At 31.0% G+C, this 18,989-nt stretch overlaps 9 protein-coding genes across 9 annotated transcripts; 2 read left to right on the forward strand and 7 right to left on the reverse strand.

The window, feature by feature from the left end:
- Positions 1–54: 54 nt before the first annotated feature.
- TVAGG3_0535220 (cyclin-dependent kinase inhibitor 2C-related family) lies at positions 55–2,355 on the forward strand (the record flags this gene model as incomplete). Its single annotated transcript, XM_001317094.1, has 1 exon — positions 55–2,355. One exon carries the CDS (start codon positions 55–57, stop codon positions 2,353–2,355), a length of 2,301 nt encoding a protein of 766 aa, XP_001317129.1.
- A 302-nt stretch (positions 2,356–2,657) lies between these two features.
- Positions 2,658–4,723, reverse strand: TVAGG3_0535230 (spectrin binding; the record flags this gene model as incomplete). The annotated part of the gene is made up of 1 exon (XM_001317093.1): positions 2,684–4,720. The coding sequence occupies one exon, from the start codon at positions 4,718–4,720 to the stop codon at positions 2,684–2,686; it is 2,037 nt and encodes a 678-aa protein (XP_001317128.1).
- Positions 4,724–6,042: 1,319 nt separating this feature from the next.
- Positions 6,043–7,077, forward strand: TVAGG3_0535240 (uncharacterized protein; the record flags this gene model as incomplete). The annotated part of the gene is made up of 1 exon (XM_001317092.1): positions 6,049–7,059. The coding sequence occupies one exon, from the start codon at positions 6,049–6,051 to the stop codon at positions 7,057–7,059; it is 1,011 nt and encodes a 336-aa protein (XP_001317127.1).
- Positions 7,078–7,134: 57 nt separating this feature from the next.
- Positions 7,135–8,268, reverse strand: TVAGG3_0535250 (RecQ-mediated genome instability protein 1 family; the record flags this gene model as incomplete). Its single annotated transcript, XM_001317091.1, has 1 exon — positions 7,135–8,268. One exon carries the CDS (start codon positions 8,266–8,268, stop codon positions 7,135–7,137), a length of 1,134 nt encoding a protein of 377 aa, XP_001317126.1.
- Positions 8,269–8,569: 301 nt separating this feature from the next.
- On the reverse strand, positions 8,570–9,031 carry TVAGG3_0535270 (protein ubiquitination; the record flags this gene model as incomplete). Its single annotated transcript, XM_001317090.1, has 1 exon — positions 8,570–9,031. One exon carries the CDS (start codon positions 9,029–9,031, stop codon positions 8,570–8,572), a length of 462 nt encoding a protein of 153 aa, XP_001317125.1.
- A 195-nt stretch (positions 9,032–9,226) lies between these two features.
- TVAGG3_0535260 lies at positions 9,227–11,515 on the reverse strand (the record flags this gene model as incomplete). Its single annotated transcript, XM_001317089.1, has 1 exon — positions 9,227–11,515. One exon carries the CDS (start codon positions 11,513–11,515, stop codon positions 9,227–9,229), a length of 2,289 nt encoding a protein of 762 aa, XP_001317124.1.
- A 1,023-nt stretch (positions 11,516–12,538) lies between these two features.
- Positions 12,539–12,964, reverse strand: TVAGG3_0535280 (plastid DNA replication; the record flags this gene model as incomplete). The annotated part of the gene is made up of 1 exon (XM_001317088.1): positions 12,539–12,964. The coding sequence occupies one exon, from the start codon at positions 12,962–12,964 to the stop codon at positions 12,539–12,541; it is 426 nt and encodes a 141-aa protein (XP_001317123.1).
- Positions 12,965–13,314: 350 nt separating this feature from the next.
- TVAGG3_0535290 (protein ubiquitination) lies at positions 13,315–15,116 on the reverse strand (the record flags this gene model as incomplete). The annotated part of the gene is made up of 1 exon (XM_001317087.1): positions 13,325–15,100. One exon carries the CDS (start codon positions 15,098–15,100, stop codon positions 13,325–13,327), a length of 1,776 nt encoding a protein of 591 aa, XP_001317122.1.
- A 493-nt stretch (positions 15,117–15,609) lies between these two features.
- On the reverse strand, positions 15,610–18,663 carry TVAGG3_0535300 (Ankyrin repeat family; the record flags this gene model as incomplete). The annotated part of the gene is made up of 1 exon (XM_001317086.1): positions 15,610–18,663. One exon carries the CDS (start codon positions 18,661–18,663, stop codon positions 15,610–15,612), a length of 3,054 nt encoding a protein of 1,017 aa, XP_001317121.1.
- Positions 18,664–18,989: the final 326 nt, after the last annotated feature.

The following is an 18,989-nucleotide window of genomic DNA, read 5'->3' on the forward strand; positions in this document are numbered from 1 at the left end:
AAAGCGAAAAAAATTAATCATTATTAAAAATTCTCTTCAGATAAATTACGATTCATGTGTTGCCAGTATTTAAAGAAATATCGGGATTTCATAGGAGCTTATGAGAATCTTTATCACATAAAAGCAGATCAATTTGTTGAAGAAATTTCCAACCTTGTAGAAACTGTTTTAATCTGCAAGTACAAAGTACCAATCCACTTGTTATTCATGAGTATATTCAACGCTATTAAGTACAATTATCGATCAATTGTTACATATGTCAATATGCTTAACATCATATTGAACAAACATTCATTCAAATATAAAGATCTATTACAATATAAAACTTTATATGTCTGTGGAGATTTGTGTTCTGATGAAATACATGAGTGTTTACAAGTTTCGAGAAAATCAAATACAATTAATCAAATCGAATTTGATACAAATACATTTCCGAAAGAAGATGAAATTCAGTATGTTTTAATGAATGATCAAGTTGACAAGTTCAGAGAATATGTTACACAACATCCATTAGAAAGTATTTCAATAAGAATCCCTTGTTTTGTAAGGATGGATCCTATTGAAGCATGTTGTTATTTTGGATCTGTCAACATTTTCTTTTTCATCATTTCAAATTATGAAATCAAAATATCGGATCAATGTTATCAATATTCATTCATTGGAGGAAATATTGACATCATTAATGAAATCACGAAAAACAACAAAATCGATGAAAAGTGTTTTAGCAATATTGTCGCATCCCATAATAATCAATGTCTCGATTATGTATTCGAAAGAGATCTTTTTGATCCAGAGTTTATTAATGGTGATTTAATTATCAAGTCACAAAACTTGAAAATCGTTTTCATGTTGCTCGAAAAACACAAAGATTTAATTATTCCATGGTGTGCAGCATTCCCACAGACCATCGATATTCTGATGAATGAGAATATTGATATTTCGAAAATATCATTAATAGGATGCACGGCTATTCATTATGCATCAGTCGGAAATTGTAAAGAAATTGCAGAATTTCTTATTTCACACGGTGTTGATATCAATGTAAAAAATGATTATAATGAGACGGCTCTTCATTATTCACCATATAAAGAAACAACTGAAGTTCTAATTTCACATGGTATTGATATCAATTGGAAGCAGAAACATGGATACACGGCTCTTCATTTAGCAGCCAATATCAATAGCGAAGAAGTAGTTGAACTTCTTCTATCACATGGTGCTGACGTCAATGCAAAAGATAAAGAGGGAGAAACACCTCTTCATCATGCAGCAAAAAATAATTGTAAAGAAACGGCTGAGTTCCTAATATCGCATGGTGCTGATGTCAATGCAAAAGATAAAAATAATAAAACGCCTCTTCATAAGACAACTACAAATAATTGTAAAGAAACAGCTGAAATTCTTATTTCACATGGTGTTGATGTCAATTCAAAAGATAAAGAAGAAAAAACGCCTCTTCATCATGCAGCAAAAAATAATTCTATTGAAACAGCCGAATATCTTATTTCACATGGTGCTGATGTCAATGCAAAGGATAAAGATGGTAATCCGCCTATTTATTGGGCAATCATGAAAACTAATAAAGATATTATACGACTTCTAATAGAACATGGTGCTGATATTAAGCTAAAGAATAAGCATGGAAGAAATATACTTCATTGGGCAACAGAAGTATGGGATCCGATATGCATTGTCCTACCTTGTGATCAACCTAATATAGGTACTTTTCGCCTTGCAAAAGATAAAAGCATTAAAGAAGTTTTAGAGATTCTCATATTATGTGGCATCGATATCAATTCAAAAGATAAATATGGTAATACTCCCCTTCATTTGGCAGCATATGGAAAACTTAAAATTACTGTTGAATTTTTAATAGCAAATGGTGCTAATGTTAATGCAAGAAATAATGTTGAAAAAACTCCTCTTCATCTTGCAACAAAAGGCAATGGTAAAAAAGTGGCAGAAATGCTTCTTTGCCATGGTGCAGATATTAATGCCAAAGATGCAAAAGGGAATACATCTCTTTGTCTTAATGCACATTCATTTCATCAAAAAATCACAAACATTCTAATATCTCATGGGGCAGACATCAATTCAAAAAATAATGATGGCTGGACTGCATTACATATTGCAATAAAGGAAGATCAAACAGAAATATCGAAAATTCTTATATCACATGGTGCAGATGTTAATGTGAAGGAAAATAAAGGAAATACTCCTCTTCATTTTGCTGCCAAACATTATAGACAATCTGTAATAGAACTTCTTTTATCAAATGGTGCTGATATTAATCCTAAGAATAAAGATGGAAAAACACCTCTTCATTATGCAGTTAAAACATGTTATAAAAAATAGTTAAACTTCTTATATCACATGGTGCAGATATCAATATAAAAGATAATAACGGAAAAACGCCTTTAAACTTAGCAACGGAAATTAGTCAAAAAGCACCCACCGAAATTTTTACATCATGCTTGGAATATTTTAATGCAAAAGATAAAGAAGGGAAAATTCTTCTTACGCCTGAAATGGAAAAGAATAATATTAAAATTATTCAGCTTCTTAAAATTCATGGATCATATATGAATTCGTAGCAAAATTATGAAAATATATTCCATAATAATAATGCCGTTATGATTATGGAAAAAAAATTAATTCTCTAGTAATAAACAAATACATTTATTTATATATCCTCAAGTTCAGCACCATCTTTATTGATTTCTGTTGGATCTGTGTAAGAATTGAGGACATCAATAATTTCTTGATTTCCTTTTTCTTTGGCAATATCTAAAGGAGTTTTGCCGTTTTTATCTTTAACATTCATATGAGGGTATTTTTCAAGACATGTTTGTAAAACTCCAAATGAATTATAAATACAACACATGTGTAAAACATTTTGATTTTCTTTGTTCAATGAATTGACATCTGCACCTTTAGAAAGAAGTAATTTGGCCATTGATGTATTTCCAACTTCTGCACAATACATCAATGATGTTATTCCTTTGTTGTCTTTAACATTTATATCTAATCCTTCTTCAATTAGCATCAATCCGACATCTTGTGAATCATGCTTAACAGCCAAATGCAATAACGATTTTCCTTCATCATCCTTCGTATTTCTATTGCCTCCTCGAGTCAAAAACAATAAACAAATTTTCTCGCGATTTTTAATCACAGCGTGTTGTAAACTAGTCAAATTATTTGAATCCTTTGTATTTGGATTTAAACCTTTCTGCAATAATAAACTTGCTACATCAACAGCTTCGTTTTTAACGGTTTTATGTAATGCTGTCATTCCCTTTGAATTAACAATTTTGACGTCAGCTTTGTATTCGAAAAGAACTTTGCAAACATCAAAAGAATTGTAACGAGCGCAAATGTGAAGAGGAGTGTTTTTGCCTTTGTTCAAAGAATTAACATTAATTTTCTTTTCCAATAAGCTGCGAACAATTTGATCACTGTTGTATTTGCATGCAATATGAATCGTTTGTTTGCCTTTTGAATTTTTGCCATGTAAATCTAATTTGCGTGACAAAAGTTTGAAACAATCAATTGAATCGAAACAAGCGCAATAATCAAGTAAAGATTCACCGCCCAAAAGCATGAAGTTCCTGAAATCAATGTCATGGGTTTTCCTTGCAATCTCTGCTTCGCTCAAATTACATACTGTAACAACACCATAATTGGCACCTTTTGAAACCAAAAGTGACAACATTTCAACATTTTGTTTCTTGCAGCAAATGTAGAGCGCTGTTGCTCCTGCGCTTGATTTGGCATCGGCACCGTTATCAAGGAGATAGTTGACAAATGGTAAAATGCCAAATGGAACACAATACAAAAGTGCAGAATTGAAATTCTTTGTTTCACATAATTTGTAGATGTAAAGAAGGAGATCGTGGTGTTCTGATATCTCTTCGAAACTGATCTTGAAAGGATTCCAAAACTTCATTTCATAGCCGTGATCGTGGTTAATAATTACGTTTTTAATCGGAAAGTCTTTGAGATTGGTCAATCCGATCGTTTCGATGATCTTATCGATGATGAAGCGATTCCCACCAAGAAATGCTAAGTTAAGATGGTCTTTTGTAATTGTCAATCCTTTTTCAACGCAAAAATCGAAGCAATTCTTGGCACCGAGTTGACAGACCCAATCAGAAATCGAATTAGAGTTGAATGGAATGAACCATGGTAGTCTGAGTTTATCTTCAAGATCATAATCAAATTTTTGAAGATAATTATAGTCAACGTGCTTCTTAAACTCTTCTACATCATCATACAGTATAGCATGCATAAGAGTGTCTGGTTTGAAGACTTCCATCAAGCGATTGAATTCGTCATCGTTTTGTATTTCGTGAGAGAACTTAGCTGTAACTTGATTGTATTGGTATTTAATGAATGCAGAGAATAGAGGTGAGAAATCGAAATTTTCGAACTTGTCGTACTTGAATTCGTCCATTAATTTCATAAACAAGTTCCAATAAACACGTGTGTACTTTCTATTGAACGAACATGCTTTGTCTATCATCTGAAAGAATGAAATACATGGTATTTGATACTTGCGTACAAGATAAATGATGGTTTTTGCTAATGTCGAAACGTCATCTTTATAAATTGGAGTGAAAATGTTTAGTCTGTAAATCTGTGTAACCACGGAGATGTAATCAGCAAATGTTTCGTGTAGTGTATTATACATATCCTTGTCAAAGCTTGAAGATGACATTTTGTTAATTATTTTTTTGTAAAGTATTCAATTATTTTATGAAGATAAATTTTGCATAACTCATTCATGGATGTGAAAAATATAGTTTATTAAAATGATTTTGTAAAGAGTGACAGTCAGAAAAAAAGCGGCCAATGTTTTTTACTAGCGCATATGATAAGAACATATATGTGTGAGCAGGATCAATCATGCTTATATTCGCCAAATATGTTTTATAATGAGAATTTGAATATCAATTGAAGAAACGTTTGATATATAAGGATATTTTATTCATTTGAAATAAATATCAAAGAAATAATGTTAATTAGAGACATAAAGCTATAAAAATTACAATAATTTTGCATTGTTAAAGAAAATAACTTTTCTATAGAAATAAATCCATTCCCAGAGCGTCCCGTTTTAGTGCTCCCATCCGGTTGGATAATTTCTTCATTCCCATTTTTATATATTACATTTTTCAAGATAGGGCTAGCAAAGCTACTGCCCCCTCCACCAGCTCCACGGTCGGCACCACCTCCACCCCAAAATATCCGCTTCCACCACCGCCAGATGATGCAAGGGCAGTTGAACAAGCTTTTCCACCTGTCAAAAAAGTGCCATTCTCCGCATTACAGCTTGAGTAATTACTACCGCCGGGATATCTTCCTCCAATACCTGGAGACGATATAGTAGCACCGGTTCCAAACCAATTATTTAAACCATAACCATTTCCGGCAATTTTACCTCCGTAACCACCATTATAACTTAATTTTGCACCACCTCCAGAACCTGATACTATTATAACATCACTAACATTATTATCAAATGTTATAAATGTTGCACCGCCTCCTGTGCAGGAGTTTTCATTCCTTTCACCAATCGAATTTCCACCTCCTTGAAAAAAAATCTTTGTAATTGGAGATGTACTGCATTCACCTTGTTGACCTACATAAACGTTAAGTTTTGTATGATAATGCAATTTAATAATTCCTTCTGTATATGCGCCAAGGCCAGATGTTTTGTCAGAAAGTACGCCACCTTGAGAGCCCCATACTTTTAGTGCATATATTCCTGGTGATAATGTGACGTTTTGAACTTTTCCTGTATAATCAAATCTAAGAAGTGATGAAATTTGTCAAAAATCATAAAATTTCAGAATCTGTTTTGTCAATTTTTTGAATGTAAATTTTGCAATTTTTGAAAGGTTCTTTGTGGATCATAACAAATAAATGCTTTATTGACTTTCATTTGTGGAAAAAAGACTTTCTTGCTGAATATTGGGAATAATTGGTGTGCAGCACCGATGAAAAGTGCAAATAAATTAAAAAGTGACAAAAACGAGATTTTAAATGAGCACTATAAATCGACCCGTAACTGCATTAATTTACCCACGCGGTACATGTAAAGCTCAGACTTTTTATTTTCGTGGTGATGATATACATAAAGAACCGGAATTTTTAGATAACAAATTTCGTTCTGCAAAAATTCAGTACGATCGAGCAAAAACAGAGTTAGATGAAGAAAAGCAGCAATATGAGAAGGTTCAAGCAGAATTAGCCAAGAGAGAAGGATACACAGTGACGTTAGCCTCTGCTTTAGGTGATGAGTCCAATCAAACAGAAGAAAACGCTAAATTAAGAACTCAAATTACAAAACTACAAGATGAAATCGAAAAATTTGATAATGCTATTTCTGAAGCAAAAGATCAGCAGCATCCAGGCTTATTAGCGCAATTACAAAAAGAAAGAACATTTTACAACGCTGAGATAGAAGATTTACGTATCAGTATCTTCACTGGAATTGATAATATTCGTAATGATAAGGAGCAAATTGCAAAAATTGTTACATCAAAGGAATATACCGATGCGAGTATGGTTAAAAGTGATAGAATGGCATTTCAGAAGTTCTACAGTCAACTCAGAACAAAAATGGATAAACAATTTGCAGAATTCAGTGCCAAACAAGCCGAATCTGCAAAGCAAAGGCAAATTCGCGTTAAACTACCTCCATCAATTGATCCACTTTGTACCCAGCGCAATAATGCAATCTTAGAAAAAGAAGAGGTTATTCGAAACAAAGAATTTGCTGAATTACGCAAGAAACTTACAGCTCAAGTCTTATTAGACCAACTTGAGACAATGAATCAAACAATTATAGCATTGGGTGGCGAACCAGTTGATATCGAAGAAATTCGTGAGAAATATGGAGCTCAGCCACAACAGCAGCAAGAAGAAGAGGCTAAGGAACAACAATCTACAAAACAGCGTCAAATTAGATCTCCTACCAGGACTTCTGCACGAAATTGGAAAGATATTCCGAAGCCAAGGTCTAGAACTGCATATTCGACAACAAGGAAATAGATTAATATTGTTTATGAGTCTTATTATTGAAAATGTATGTTATTAAATCTCTATTTTTTATAAATTTAAATTTTTTTATTCATAAAAGAAGCCATCTTTGACATATCCCATAACTCCAAGCAAACTGGATGATGCTAAGTTGCTTATCCTGTCCATCTCACTCTGTGGGAATCTGATAAATTGGTCTGGTAAGCAATTGAATGCTTTGATGCATAAATCATCGCTTAATCTGACTTGTTTCTTATCAGATAAGGTGCATGTGATGGAATACTTCAGTTCTCCATTCTTCTTCACAAGGCAAATGTTGTTGACTTCAATGATCTTTGAATTTTTGTCAAAACTAGTGAAATTTTGATTTTTGGCACTTTTTTGAATATTGTCACTTTTTGGTAAATTTTGTGACGATTGAATTTCTTCATTTCTTTGGCTTGCTTCAATTGTAGCTTCAATCTCTTGGATCTCATCGCTTTGGAGGTCATCATTTGAAAGGAAGTCCATTTCTTCGTCATTTTCGTTTAATTTCGACAATTTCAACTGAGGCTTCGATTTTTTAGGTTTTTCTGATTGGATTTCAACTGTATCTGGTTCCTTTGTAGTTGATTTCGACCTTGTTGTCTTCTTTCTTGTAGTTTTCTTTTCAGATTTTGTAACTTTTCTCTTTTTCTTCGATTCGTTAGGAACTTCGGTAATTGGGAGATCATTTTCGTAAATAACGACTGCATCGTTCTTGTATATGTGTAATTTCTCTCTTTTTGAGATAATCTGATTCGATTTTCCTCCCAAGACCTTTGTATTATCTTTATTTAGGAGAAATACACCATAGAATGCTTCAGTGCCTTTATGAACGCATATTTTGAGTCCTGGTATAGATAATACGTCGAGATCTAACTGATTAACATCCAAAAGTCCAATAAAATCGCATCCTTTAGCATGAAGGAGTAGTTTAAGTAGTCCATTTTCGTTCATCTCGAAATTTACCCTCTGAGCGTATGTAATACTGATATCTACTATCTCATTTACTTGGAAAATTATGTTTTCTTCCATTGTAAATTTTGGTTTTTGGTAAATTTCATCGCTGAGGACTTCTTTTGAAGTATCTTCTATATCAGTATCAAGGAACGCATTAAGTATTTCTTTTGAATCTTCACCTATATTGCGTTGAAGCCATTCTGGATTCAGTTTAGCACCATATTCAATTAATGTATCCATAAAATAAATTTTGAAAAGTGACATCACATCAATATTTTATAAACTAAATATAAATACATATTCATGAGCTTATATACAAATTATTTTCTGTATTGAAATTCTTGGAAAATGACTTTTTTTTATAATAATAATAATAAATTTTATTCTTGATTAGTAATATTTCTGATTTAAGGGGTTAATTCAGCTATAGTTGTTCTCAAACTATTAATTTTTGCGCCTTTTTTAATTAAAATTTTTAATATTTCTGGTTTCTTCTGAAATGCGGTCATTTCTCCAGCAGTAGCATTCTCTCTGTTGGGAGTCAATTGAATTCATCTCTGTTCAAATATTCAATTGAAATTGACAAGCATCCCTCAAACGATAAATTAGAATGATTCTTGAGGAATTGAGCGCATTCAATGTTTCCTCCTGCAAGTGCAAACTGGATTGGTTGTCGACCTTCGTCATCTTCTTGTAATAAATCGGCACCAAGATTGTTCAGGTATTCTAAGCATTTGATCGATCCAAAGAATGATGCAAGTGAAACATATGGAGCAGAGAATCCTAAGATAGGAGGTGCAAGAAGAATTGATGGATTTATTTTTGTATCTGCTTCAGATTTAGAATTAACAATGGATTTGAGTGATGTAACATCATCTGTCTTCAAAGAATCGATGATACTCTTAAGTGGGAAATCATATGGGACTATCCATAGATTTGACCGAATCTTAGTAAGATAATCGAAGAAATCCTTAATTATCGATAGGATCACTTTGTATAACATGATGATAATCCTGAATTTGAGTGTAAATTGTTTCAAGTTCATTTGGATTAAAGATAAGGAAAATATTTCATTATTTGACTGTGATATATGAATTATTAATTTTTTTCTACCTAAATTTGTAAAAGAATGCAAGATGAATTTATTGAATTATCAATTATGTTTTACTTTATTGACCTCAAAATATTTCAATGTGGTTCATGCTCCTGGAAAATCTTCATAATTATGCGATGACACATGTGATTTAAGAAGTTGAATAATTTTATTATTTCTCTTTTCCATTTCAGGTGTAAGAAGAATTTTCCCTTCTTTATCTTTTGCACTACAATATTGTGGATATGATGAAACATCTTCTGTTGTTGATTTTTGACTAATTTCCGTTGCTAAATCTAGAGCTGTTTTGCCTTTATTATCTTTTATATTGATATCTGCACCATTTGATAAAAGAAGATCTATTACAGATTGTCTATAATATTTGGCAGCAAAGTGAAGAGGAGTATTTCCCTTACTTTCCTTTGCATTAACATCTGCACCATGCAATATAAGAATTTTCGATGTTTCTGCTTTATTATTCCTTATTGCAATATGCAATGCCGTCAAACCTTTATCACTTTTTGCATTTACATCTGCGCCATGTGATATAATAAGACTTGTAATTTCTTCGCAAGAGGCATATGCAGCAATTAAAAGAGCTGTAAAACCGCTATTATCTTTTGCATTGACATCAGCACCATGGGAAAGAAGAATCTCAACAATTTCTTTATAATCAAATTGTATTGCAAAATAAAGAGGTGTTTTTCCGATATCATTTTTTGCATTAACATCGGCATCATACGATATAAGAAGTTCGATGATGTTTTTAAGATTTCTAATTGCTGCCAAATGAAGAGGAGTATTTCCATCGTAATCTTTTGAGTTGATATCTACTCCATGTAATATGAGGAGTTTTGCAATATCTTTAATATTTTCCATTGCTTCAAGCTTAAGAGCTTCTAAATCAATATCATCTATCGGATTGATATTTGTCCCATGTGATCTAATCCATTCTTCAATTTCTTTTTTGTCTATATCTGCAACTAAATGAAGCATACTTTTCATACAAAAACACTTAATATTTTTATCTGCACCATGTGATATGAGAAGTTTGGTAATTTCTTTATTGATTTTTATGATAGACCAATAGATAGGGGTATATTCATTTTTATCTATTGAATTGACATCAGCACCATATGATATTAGGAGCTCTACCATTCCTTTACAATTATTTTTTGTCGCATAATGAAGAGGTGTTTCTCCCTCTTTATCTTTTGCATTGACATTAGCACCATGCGATAAAAGGAGTTCAACTACTTCTTCACTATTGATATTGACTGCTAAATGAAGAGCTGTGTATCCATGTTTCTGCTTCCAATTGATATCAATACCATGTGAAATTAGAACTTCTGTTGTTTCTTTATATGGTGAATAATGAAGAGCCGTCTCATTATAATCATTTTTTACATTGATATCAACACCGTGTGAAATAAGAAATTCTGCAATTTCTTTACAATTTCCGACTGCTGAATAATGAATAGCTGTGCATCCTGCTAATGATATTTTAGAAATATCAATATTCTCATTCATCAGAACATCGATGGTCTGTGGGAATGCTGCACACCATGGAATAATTAAATCTTTGTGTTTTTCGAGCAACATGAAAACGATTTTCAAGTTTTGTGACTTGATAATTAAATCACCATTAATAAACTCTGGATCAAAAAGATCTCTTTCGAATACATAATCGAGACATTGATTGTTATGGGATGCGACAATATTGCTAAAACATTTTTCATCGATTTTGTTGTTTTTCGTGATTTCATTAATAATGTCAATATTTCCTCCAATGAATGAATATTGATAACATTGATCGGATATTTTGATTTCATAATTTGAAATGATGAAAAAGAAAATGTTGACAGATCCAAAATAACAACATGCTTCAATAGGATCCATCCTTACAAAACAAGGGATTCTTATTGAAATACTTTCCAATGGATGTTGTGTAACATATTCTCTGAACTTGTCAACTTGATCATTCATTAAAACATATTGAATTTCACCTTCTTTCGGAAATGTATTTGTATCAAATTCAATTTGATTAATTGTATCCAGTTTTTCCGATGCATGCAATCGTTTATGTACTTCATCAGAAAGTAAATCACCATATTCGTATAATGTTTTATATCGTAATAAATCTTTATATTTGAATGAATGTTTGTTCAATATGATGTTAAGAATATTGACATATGTAACAATTGATCGATAATTGTACTTAATCGCGTTGAATATACTCATGAATAACAAGTGGATTGGTCCTTTGTACTTGCAGATTAAAACAGTTTCTACAAGGTTGGAAATTTCTTCAACAGATTGATCTGCTTTTATGTGATAAAGATTCTCATAAGCTCCTATGAAATCGTTAAAATTCTTTAAATACTGATAGCCCATTGTGAATGCTTCTATATTAAAGGAATTTTAAATGAAAATAAATTTTGATCGTTCAACTTGAAAAAATATATATATAAGTTATTTATATGCATATATGTAAATTGAGAATATATATATGCAGTAAAATCCTCAATTTTTGAATTTTATCAAAAAAAATGTTGTAATTTGAAAATATACATTTGTCATGAGCAAAAAAATATGTTTAATTTATTGAAGAGTTTGTAAACTAAACTAGGGGCCCTTTAAAACCAAGCATTGAAATTGAGTAGTCTAATTGAAAAAGTGTATATAAAATCATTGATTTATGAGCGGCCGTTATCATAGGGAATATGTGCATGTTGAGCATACAGACAAAATATGTAATAAAATACTTGTCAATGGCATTGGATACATGGGACCCAATATGTATGAAAATAACCCTGATAATGTTTGGTATAGCATAACAAAAGAGGAGTTAGCTAAGTTTAAAAAGAAGAACCAGAAAAAAGATTAGAAATGAATTTCCTGATTTATGACCAGATTCCAAATATGAAGCTCATTTTTTGCAAGCCTAAATTTATTCATTAAAAATTTATGTAATTGAGATTTTAGATAATATTTGGTAGTTACTTATTTATTTTTGATATAGTTTCAATGTGCTTCCAAATAAAATACGATTTAATCAAATTACAACATCTTTTTTCGATATATTGCAAATTATGAACTCCCTGCTGCATGTATATATATATGTATATATATATATATATGTATATATATATATATATGTATATATATATATATGTATATATATATATATATGTATATATATATATGTATATATAAAGTTACAGTTTCTGATTTATATCAGAATTGTTGAAAAAAGTATATGAAGATTAAAAATAAGTTGAATTTTTAATATGTTTCCTAAGATTATATATCTTGCATCGATGATGCCAATAGAGATACAAGAAAAAAAAACTAAAAGACTTTGATAGTGATAATACAAACAATATTATTTTAGAATAATACAAACAAAGATTTAATTTAAACATGTAAAGATCTTTCTTCAAATTGAGAAAGAGTTTCTTCTGCTGTGATTGCTCGAATCGCTGATTGCTTCAGTTTCTTAGCACAATCGACAGAAGATATTGTGCTATTGATTTGCGATGCAGAGATAATAGAAATGAGTTTATCCAATGAGCATTTTTCAATATCATATTTGGAAGTTATACCTGCACTAAACAAAGACCGTGCAATTGACTGAGAGCAACCTAATGACATAAGAGGAATAACATCATTTTTGGCACCATGTTGAATTCGATTTCTTGCAACTGCTAAAATTGCTGAGATTTCTCTGAAACCAGAGGCTTCACAGAATTTAACAACTTGTGTTGCGTAGACAACAAACGAATCTCTGAGATTTTCTGCACTGCATGTATAAACATCAAATGTCTGCATCAAAGAATTCATTAAGTATTTCTTTTGAATCTTCTCCCTATATTACGCTGAAACCATTCTGAATTCAGTTTAGCATCATATTCAATTAATGTATCCATAAAATAAATTTTGAAAAGTGACATCACATCAATATTTTATAAACGATATATAAGCACATATTCATGAGCTTATATACAAATTATTTTTCCTTATTGAAATGAATGTACCTTGTATAATTTATTAGGACTCAGATATCAAAATCTTCCTATATTCAGATGTCTGTCTAGAACTATAAACGATAAACTTAATATTTTACTCTCTAATAATATCCAGCTTACTTGTATGTAATAAACATCATGGAAATTTTTGGAAAAAGGCTAATAAAAATAAATTTTATTCCTGATTAATAATATTTCTGATTTTAGGGGCTAATTCAACTGTAGTTGTTCTCAAACTATTAATGTTGGCACCCTTTTCAACTAAAATTTTTAATATTTCTGGTTTCTTCTGAAATGCGGCCAATTCTGCAGCAGTAACATTATCTTTATTAGTCACTTCGAGATTAATGTTTCTTGCTGATAATATAGCATTAACAATATTAGTTTCTCCATATGTAACTGCATTGTGAATCGCATAATTTCCTTCTATATCTTTTGTATTAGGATTAACTCTTTCATCTGCAGCAATTGCTTCTGCTGCTTCTGCAGATCCATAAATGGCTGCAATTTGAAGAGGAGAATGTTGATAGGCGTCCAAAATATTAATATTCGTTCTTTGGTCAGCAATAAGTATCTTAACAGCTTCTACTTGGTTATCCATTGCAGCATAGTGTAAAGGAGTGGCATTATGTCGATCAAAAGCGTTAACATTTATTTGATTTGACTCCAATAACACTTTTAGAGCATCAATACAACCATCTTTAGAAGCACAATGTAACGCGGTATCATCGTCAAGGTCAGTAACGTTGATATCTGTTCCATTCAAATTTAATAAAATCTTCAGAACGTCGATAGAATCATAAGAAGCAGCAATATGCAATGGAGTCCAGTCATAGTCATCTTTAGTCATATGAGGAACAGAATATTCAATAAGTGTGTTGGTGAAATAAATTGAATTTACTTTTGCTGCTGCATGATAAGGACAATCAATGCTGTTTTCAAGTCCATATGTTAGATCACTGATATTCTGGATAAGCCAATTGAAGCCATCTCTGTTCAAATATTCAATTGAAATTGACAAGCATCCCTCAAACGATAAATTAGAATGATTCTTGAGGAATTGAGCACATTCAATGTTTCCTCCTGCAAGTGCAAACTGGATTGGTTGTCGACCTTCGTCATCTTCTTGTAATAAATCGGCACCAAGATTGTTCAGATATTCTAAGCATTTGATCGATCCAAAGAATGATGCAAGTGAAACATATGGAGCAGAGAATCCTAAGATAGGAGGTGCAAGAAGAATTGATGGATTTATTTTTGTATCTGCTTCAGATTTAGAATTAACAATGGATTTGAGTGACACAACATCATCTGTCTTCAAAGAATCGATGATACTCTTAAGTGGGAAATCATATGGGACTATCCATCGATTTGACCGAATCTTAGTAAGATAATCGAAGAAATCTTCGAATATTGGTGTATTTTCATCTTGGAAAAGGCCACTCTGTATAACATGATGACGATCCTGGATTTGAGTGTAAATAGTTTCAAGTTCATTTGGATTTTCTTTGGATAATTCAGAAGATCCTTCGGTAATGCAGAGGATAATTTGGTTGAAAACATCATTAGAGAGCTTGTGTGAGTTATTAAGAATCTCGTTTAAAATTGAAAAAACATCATCACTCAAAAGGAAAGAAGAGCGAAGTAAATGTATTAAGAATACTGAAACTATTTCATTGTTTGATTGTGATACGTGTTTTATTAATTGTTTTTTGAAAAATTCTTTGTTATCGGAATTTGTAAAAGAATGTAATTGTTTAATAAGTGTAGAATAGAATTCTAATGATAAATATCTTGCAGGTAGAATGTTAAAAACTGCCTTAACGAATGTGTAAATTTGATTATTAGGATCTGCACTGATTAATTCATCTATTTCTTGAGCAGATGATGTAATATTTGTTTGTTTTACATTTTCAAGCAATGAATGGAATCGCTCAACTGAGGAACTCATCAAATGTGATGCAAACACTTATCTTGACAAAAATTTGAAAATATTTTCAAAATTTGAATTAGACACAAGTGTCTATTTCAAAAATATATTTCTTACTTATCTCCATATGTAAATTTTGTATATTTCTTGACACGAAAAATTTGAAATCAATACGTACAAATATACAAAATTATGTGAATTTTTAAAATTACCACATTTAAAAACTCATTGTGCAAATTAGGAGTTTTTTTTATGCAATACTTCAATCTACATGTTTACACATTTAACCAAACCGGAAATCCACCCTTAAAAATGAGTTGATGATGCTTTGACAGACATTTATTGAATATGGAGGGCATCAGAAATCGATTAATTAAGAAAAAAAAATATAATATAAAGAGCATAAAGGGGTTCTCATGAATCATTATCAATGAACTCAATTAATAAGTCAATTCAATGGAATTCTCCTCGAAGTTTAATTGATTGATATTATATTTGTCATAATTATGTGAAAGATTGTTAAATGACCCTTATGATTTGAGAAGTTCTATTATTTTATAAATTTTCTTTTCTTCAAATCCTAGAGGTATATTATTTCTCCCTTTTATAAGTTTCGCTTCCTCGTATTCTTCTACTGATTGAAAATAACGAATACTCAGTTGTTGACTAATTTCGATTGCTAAATTTAGAGGTGTTTCTCCGTTTATATCTTTTGCATTGATATTTGCACCATGTGATATTAGAAAGCTGACTTGTTTTTTATTTTTACTTTCAACTGCATAATGAAGAGGAGTTTTTCCATCTTTATTCTGAGAATTGATATCAGCACCATGTGATAAAAGAAGTTTCATTACTGACCAACCATAATTTTTGGTTGCAAAATGAAGAGGGGTATTTCCTTCACTTTCCTTTGCATCAACATCTGCACCATGTGATATAAGAATTTTCGAAATTTCCGTTTTATCATTTCTTGCTGCAGTATGCAATGCAGTCATACCTTCATCATTTTTTGAATTGATATCTGCACCATGTGATATAAGAATTTTCGAAATTTCCGTTTTATCATTTCTTGCTGCAGTATGCAATGCAGTCATACCTTCATCATTTTTTGAATTGATATCTGCACCATGTGATATAAGAATTTTCGAAATTTCCGTTTTATCATTTCTTGCTGCAGTATGCAATGCAGTCATACCTTCATCATTTTTTGAATTGATATCTGCACCATGTGATATAAGAATTTTCGAAATTTCCGTTTTATCATTTCTTGCTGCAGTATGCAATGCAGTCATACCTTCATCATTTTTTGAATTGATATCTGCACCATGTGATATAAGAATTTTCGAAATTTCCGTTTTATCATTTCTTGCTGCAGTATGCAATGCAGTCATACCTTCATCATTTTTTGAATTGATATCTGCACCATGTGATATAAGAATTTTCGAAATTTCCGTTTTATCATTTCTTGCTGCAGTATGCAATGCAGTCATACCTTCATCATTTTTTGAATTGATATCTGCACCATGTGATATAAGAATTTTCGAAATTTCCGTTTTATCATTTCTTGCTGCAGTATGCAATGCAGTCATACCTTCATCATTTTTTGAATTGATATCTGCACCATGTGATATAAGAATTTTCGAAATTTCCGTTTTATCATTTCTTGCTGCAGCATGCAATGCGGTCATGCCTTCATAATTTTTGGAATTAACATCTGCTCCATGTGAAATAAGAATATTTGTAATTTCTTCACATGATGCATATGCAGCAATTAAAAGAGATGTATCACCGTTATTATCTTTTGCATTGACATCTGCACCATGAGAAAGAAGAATCTCTGTAACTTCTTTAGTATCGTTATTTTTTATATAATGAAGAGGTATTCTACCATATTTATTTTTTGCGTTGACATCGGCACCATTGGATAGAAGAATCTCTACTATTTCTTTACAATTATATTCTGTTGCATATTGAAGAGGAGTTTCTTCATTCTCATTCTTTGCATTAACGTCAGCATCATATGATATAAGAAGTTCGATGATATTTTTAAGATTTCTAATTGCTGCCAAATGAAGAGGAGTATTTCCATATTTATTTTTTGAATTGATATCTACTCCATGCAATATGAGGAGTTTTGTAATGTCTTTAATATTTTCCATTGCTTCAAGTTTAAGAGCTTCTAAATTAACATCACCTTTTGTATTGATATTTGTCCAATGAGATCTAATCCATTCTTCAATTTCTTTGTTGTCTACATCTGCAACGAAATGAAGCATACTTTTCATTCTAAGACACTTAATATTTTTATCTGCACCATGTGATATGAGAAGTTCGGTAATTTCTTTATTGATTTTAATGATTGACCAATAGATAGGTGTATATTCATAATTATCTTTTGCATTGACATCAGCACCATATGATATTAGGAGTTCTGCCATTCCTTTACAATTATTTTTTGTCGCATAATGAAGGGGTGTTTCTTCTTTTTTATTTTTTGCATTGACATTAGCTCCATGCGATAAAAGGAGTTCAACTACTTCTTCACTATTGATGTTGACTGCTAAATGAAGAGCTGTGTATCCATGTTTCTGCTTCCAGTTGATATCAACACCATGTGAAATAAGAAATTCTGCAATTTCTTTACAATTTCCGACTGCTGAATAATGAATAGCTGTGCATCCTGCTAATGATATTTTAGAAATATCAATATTCTCATTCATCAGAACATCGATGGTCTGTGGGAATGCTGCACACCATGGAATAATTAAATCTTTGTGTTTTTCGAGCAACATGAAAACGATTTTCAAGTTTTGTGATTTGATAATTAAATCACCATTAATAAACTCTGGATCAAAAAGATCTCTTTCGAATACATAATCGAGACATTGATTATTGTGGGATGCGACAATATTGTTAAAACATTTTTCGTCGATTTTGTTGTTTTTCTTGATTTCATTAATGATGTCAATATTTCCTCCAATGAATGAATATTGATAACATTGATCGGATATTTTGATTTCATAATTTGAAATGATGAAAAAGAAAATGTTGACAGATCCAAAATAACAACATGCTTCAATAGGATCCATCCTTACAAAACAAGGGATTCTTATTGAAATACTTTCCAATGGATGTTGTGTAACATATTCTCTGAACTTGTCAACTTGATCATTCATTAAAACATATTGAATTTCGCCTTCTTTCGGAAATGTATTTGTATCAAATTCAATTTGATTAATTGTATCTAGCTTTTCTGATGCATGCAAATGCTCATGTATTTCATCAGAAAGTAAATCACCTTGTTCATATAATGTTTTATATCGTAATAAATCTTTATATTTGAATGAATGTTTGTTCAATATGATGTTAAGAATATTGACATATGTAACAATTGATCGATAATTGTACTTAATCGCGTTGAATATACTCATGAATAACAAGTGGATTGGTACTTTGTACTTGCAGATTAAAACAGTTTCTACAAGGTTGGAAATTTCTTCAACAGATTGATCTGCTTTTATGTGATAAAGATTCTCATAAGTTCCTATGAAATCGTTAAATTTCTTTAAATACTGGCCACACATGAATCGAAATTTATCCGAAATGAATTTTAAAAATAATAAAAATAAAATTTAAAAATTTTTTTAAAAAAAATCATTGTTTGATCTTTTAAATAGAGTATATCTATAAGCACTTAATTTTAAAAATTTAAAACAAAATGATGTTGTAAGATTGAATGATATTTTCCTCGAAATTTTGAAAGATAACAAGTAATTCAAATCCTTATATATAAATGATGATGAGCTTTTGAAAAAAAAATAATTGAATTATATCAATTTTTGAGAAGACTCCTTTTTTACGGTTTCATTCTGAAACTGACATATTAAAAATTTTAATGAGTGGTCTTTAT

This window comes from Trichomonas vaginalis, chromosome II, assembly GCF_026262505.1.
Source record: "Trichomonas vaginalis G3 chromosome II, whole genome shotgun sequence".
Lineage (NCBI taxonomy): Eukaryota > Parabasalia > Trichomonadida > Trichomonadidae > Trichomonas > Trichomonas vaginalis.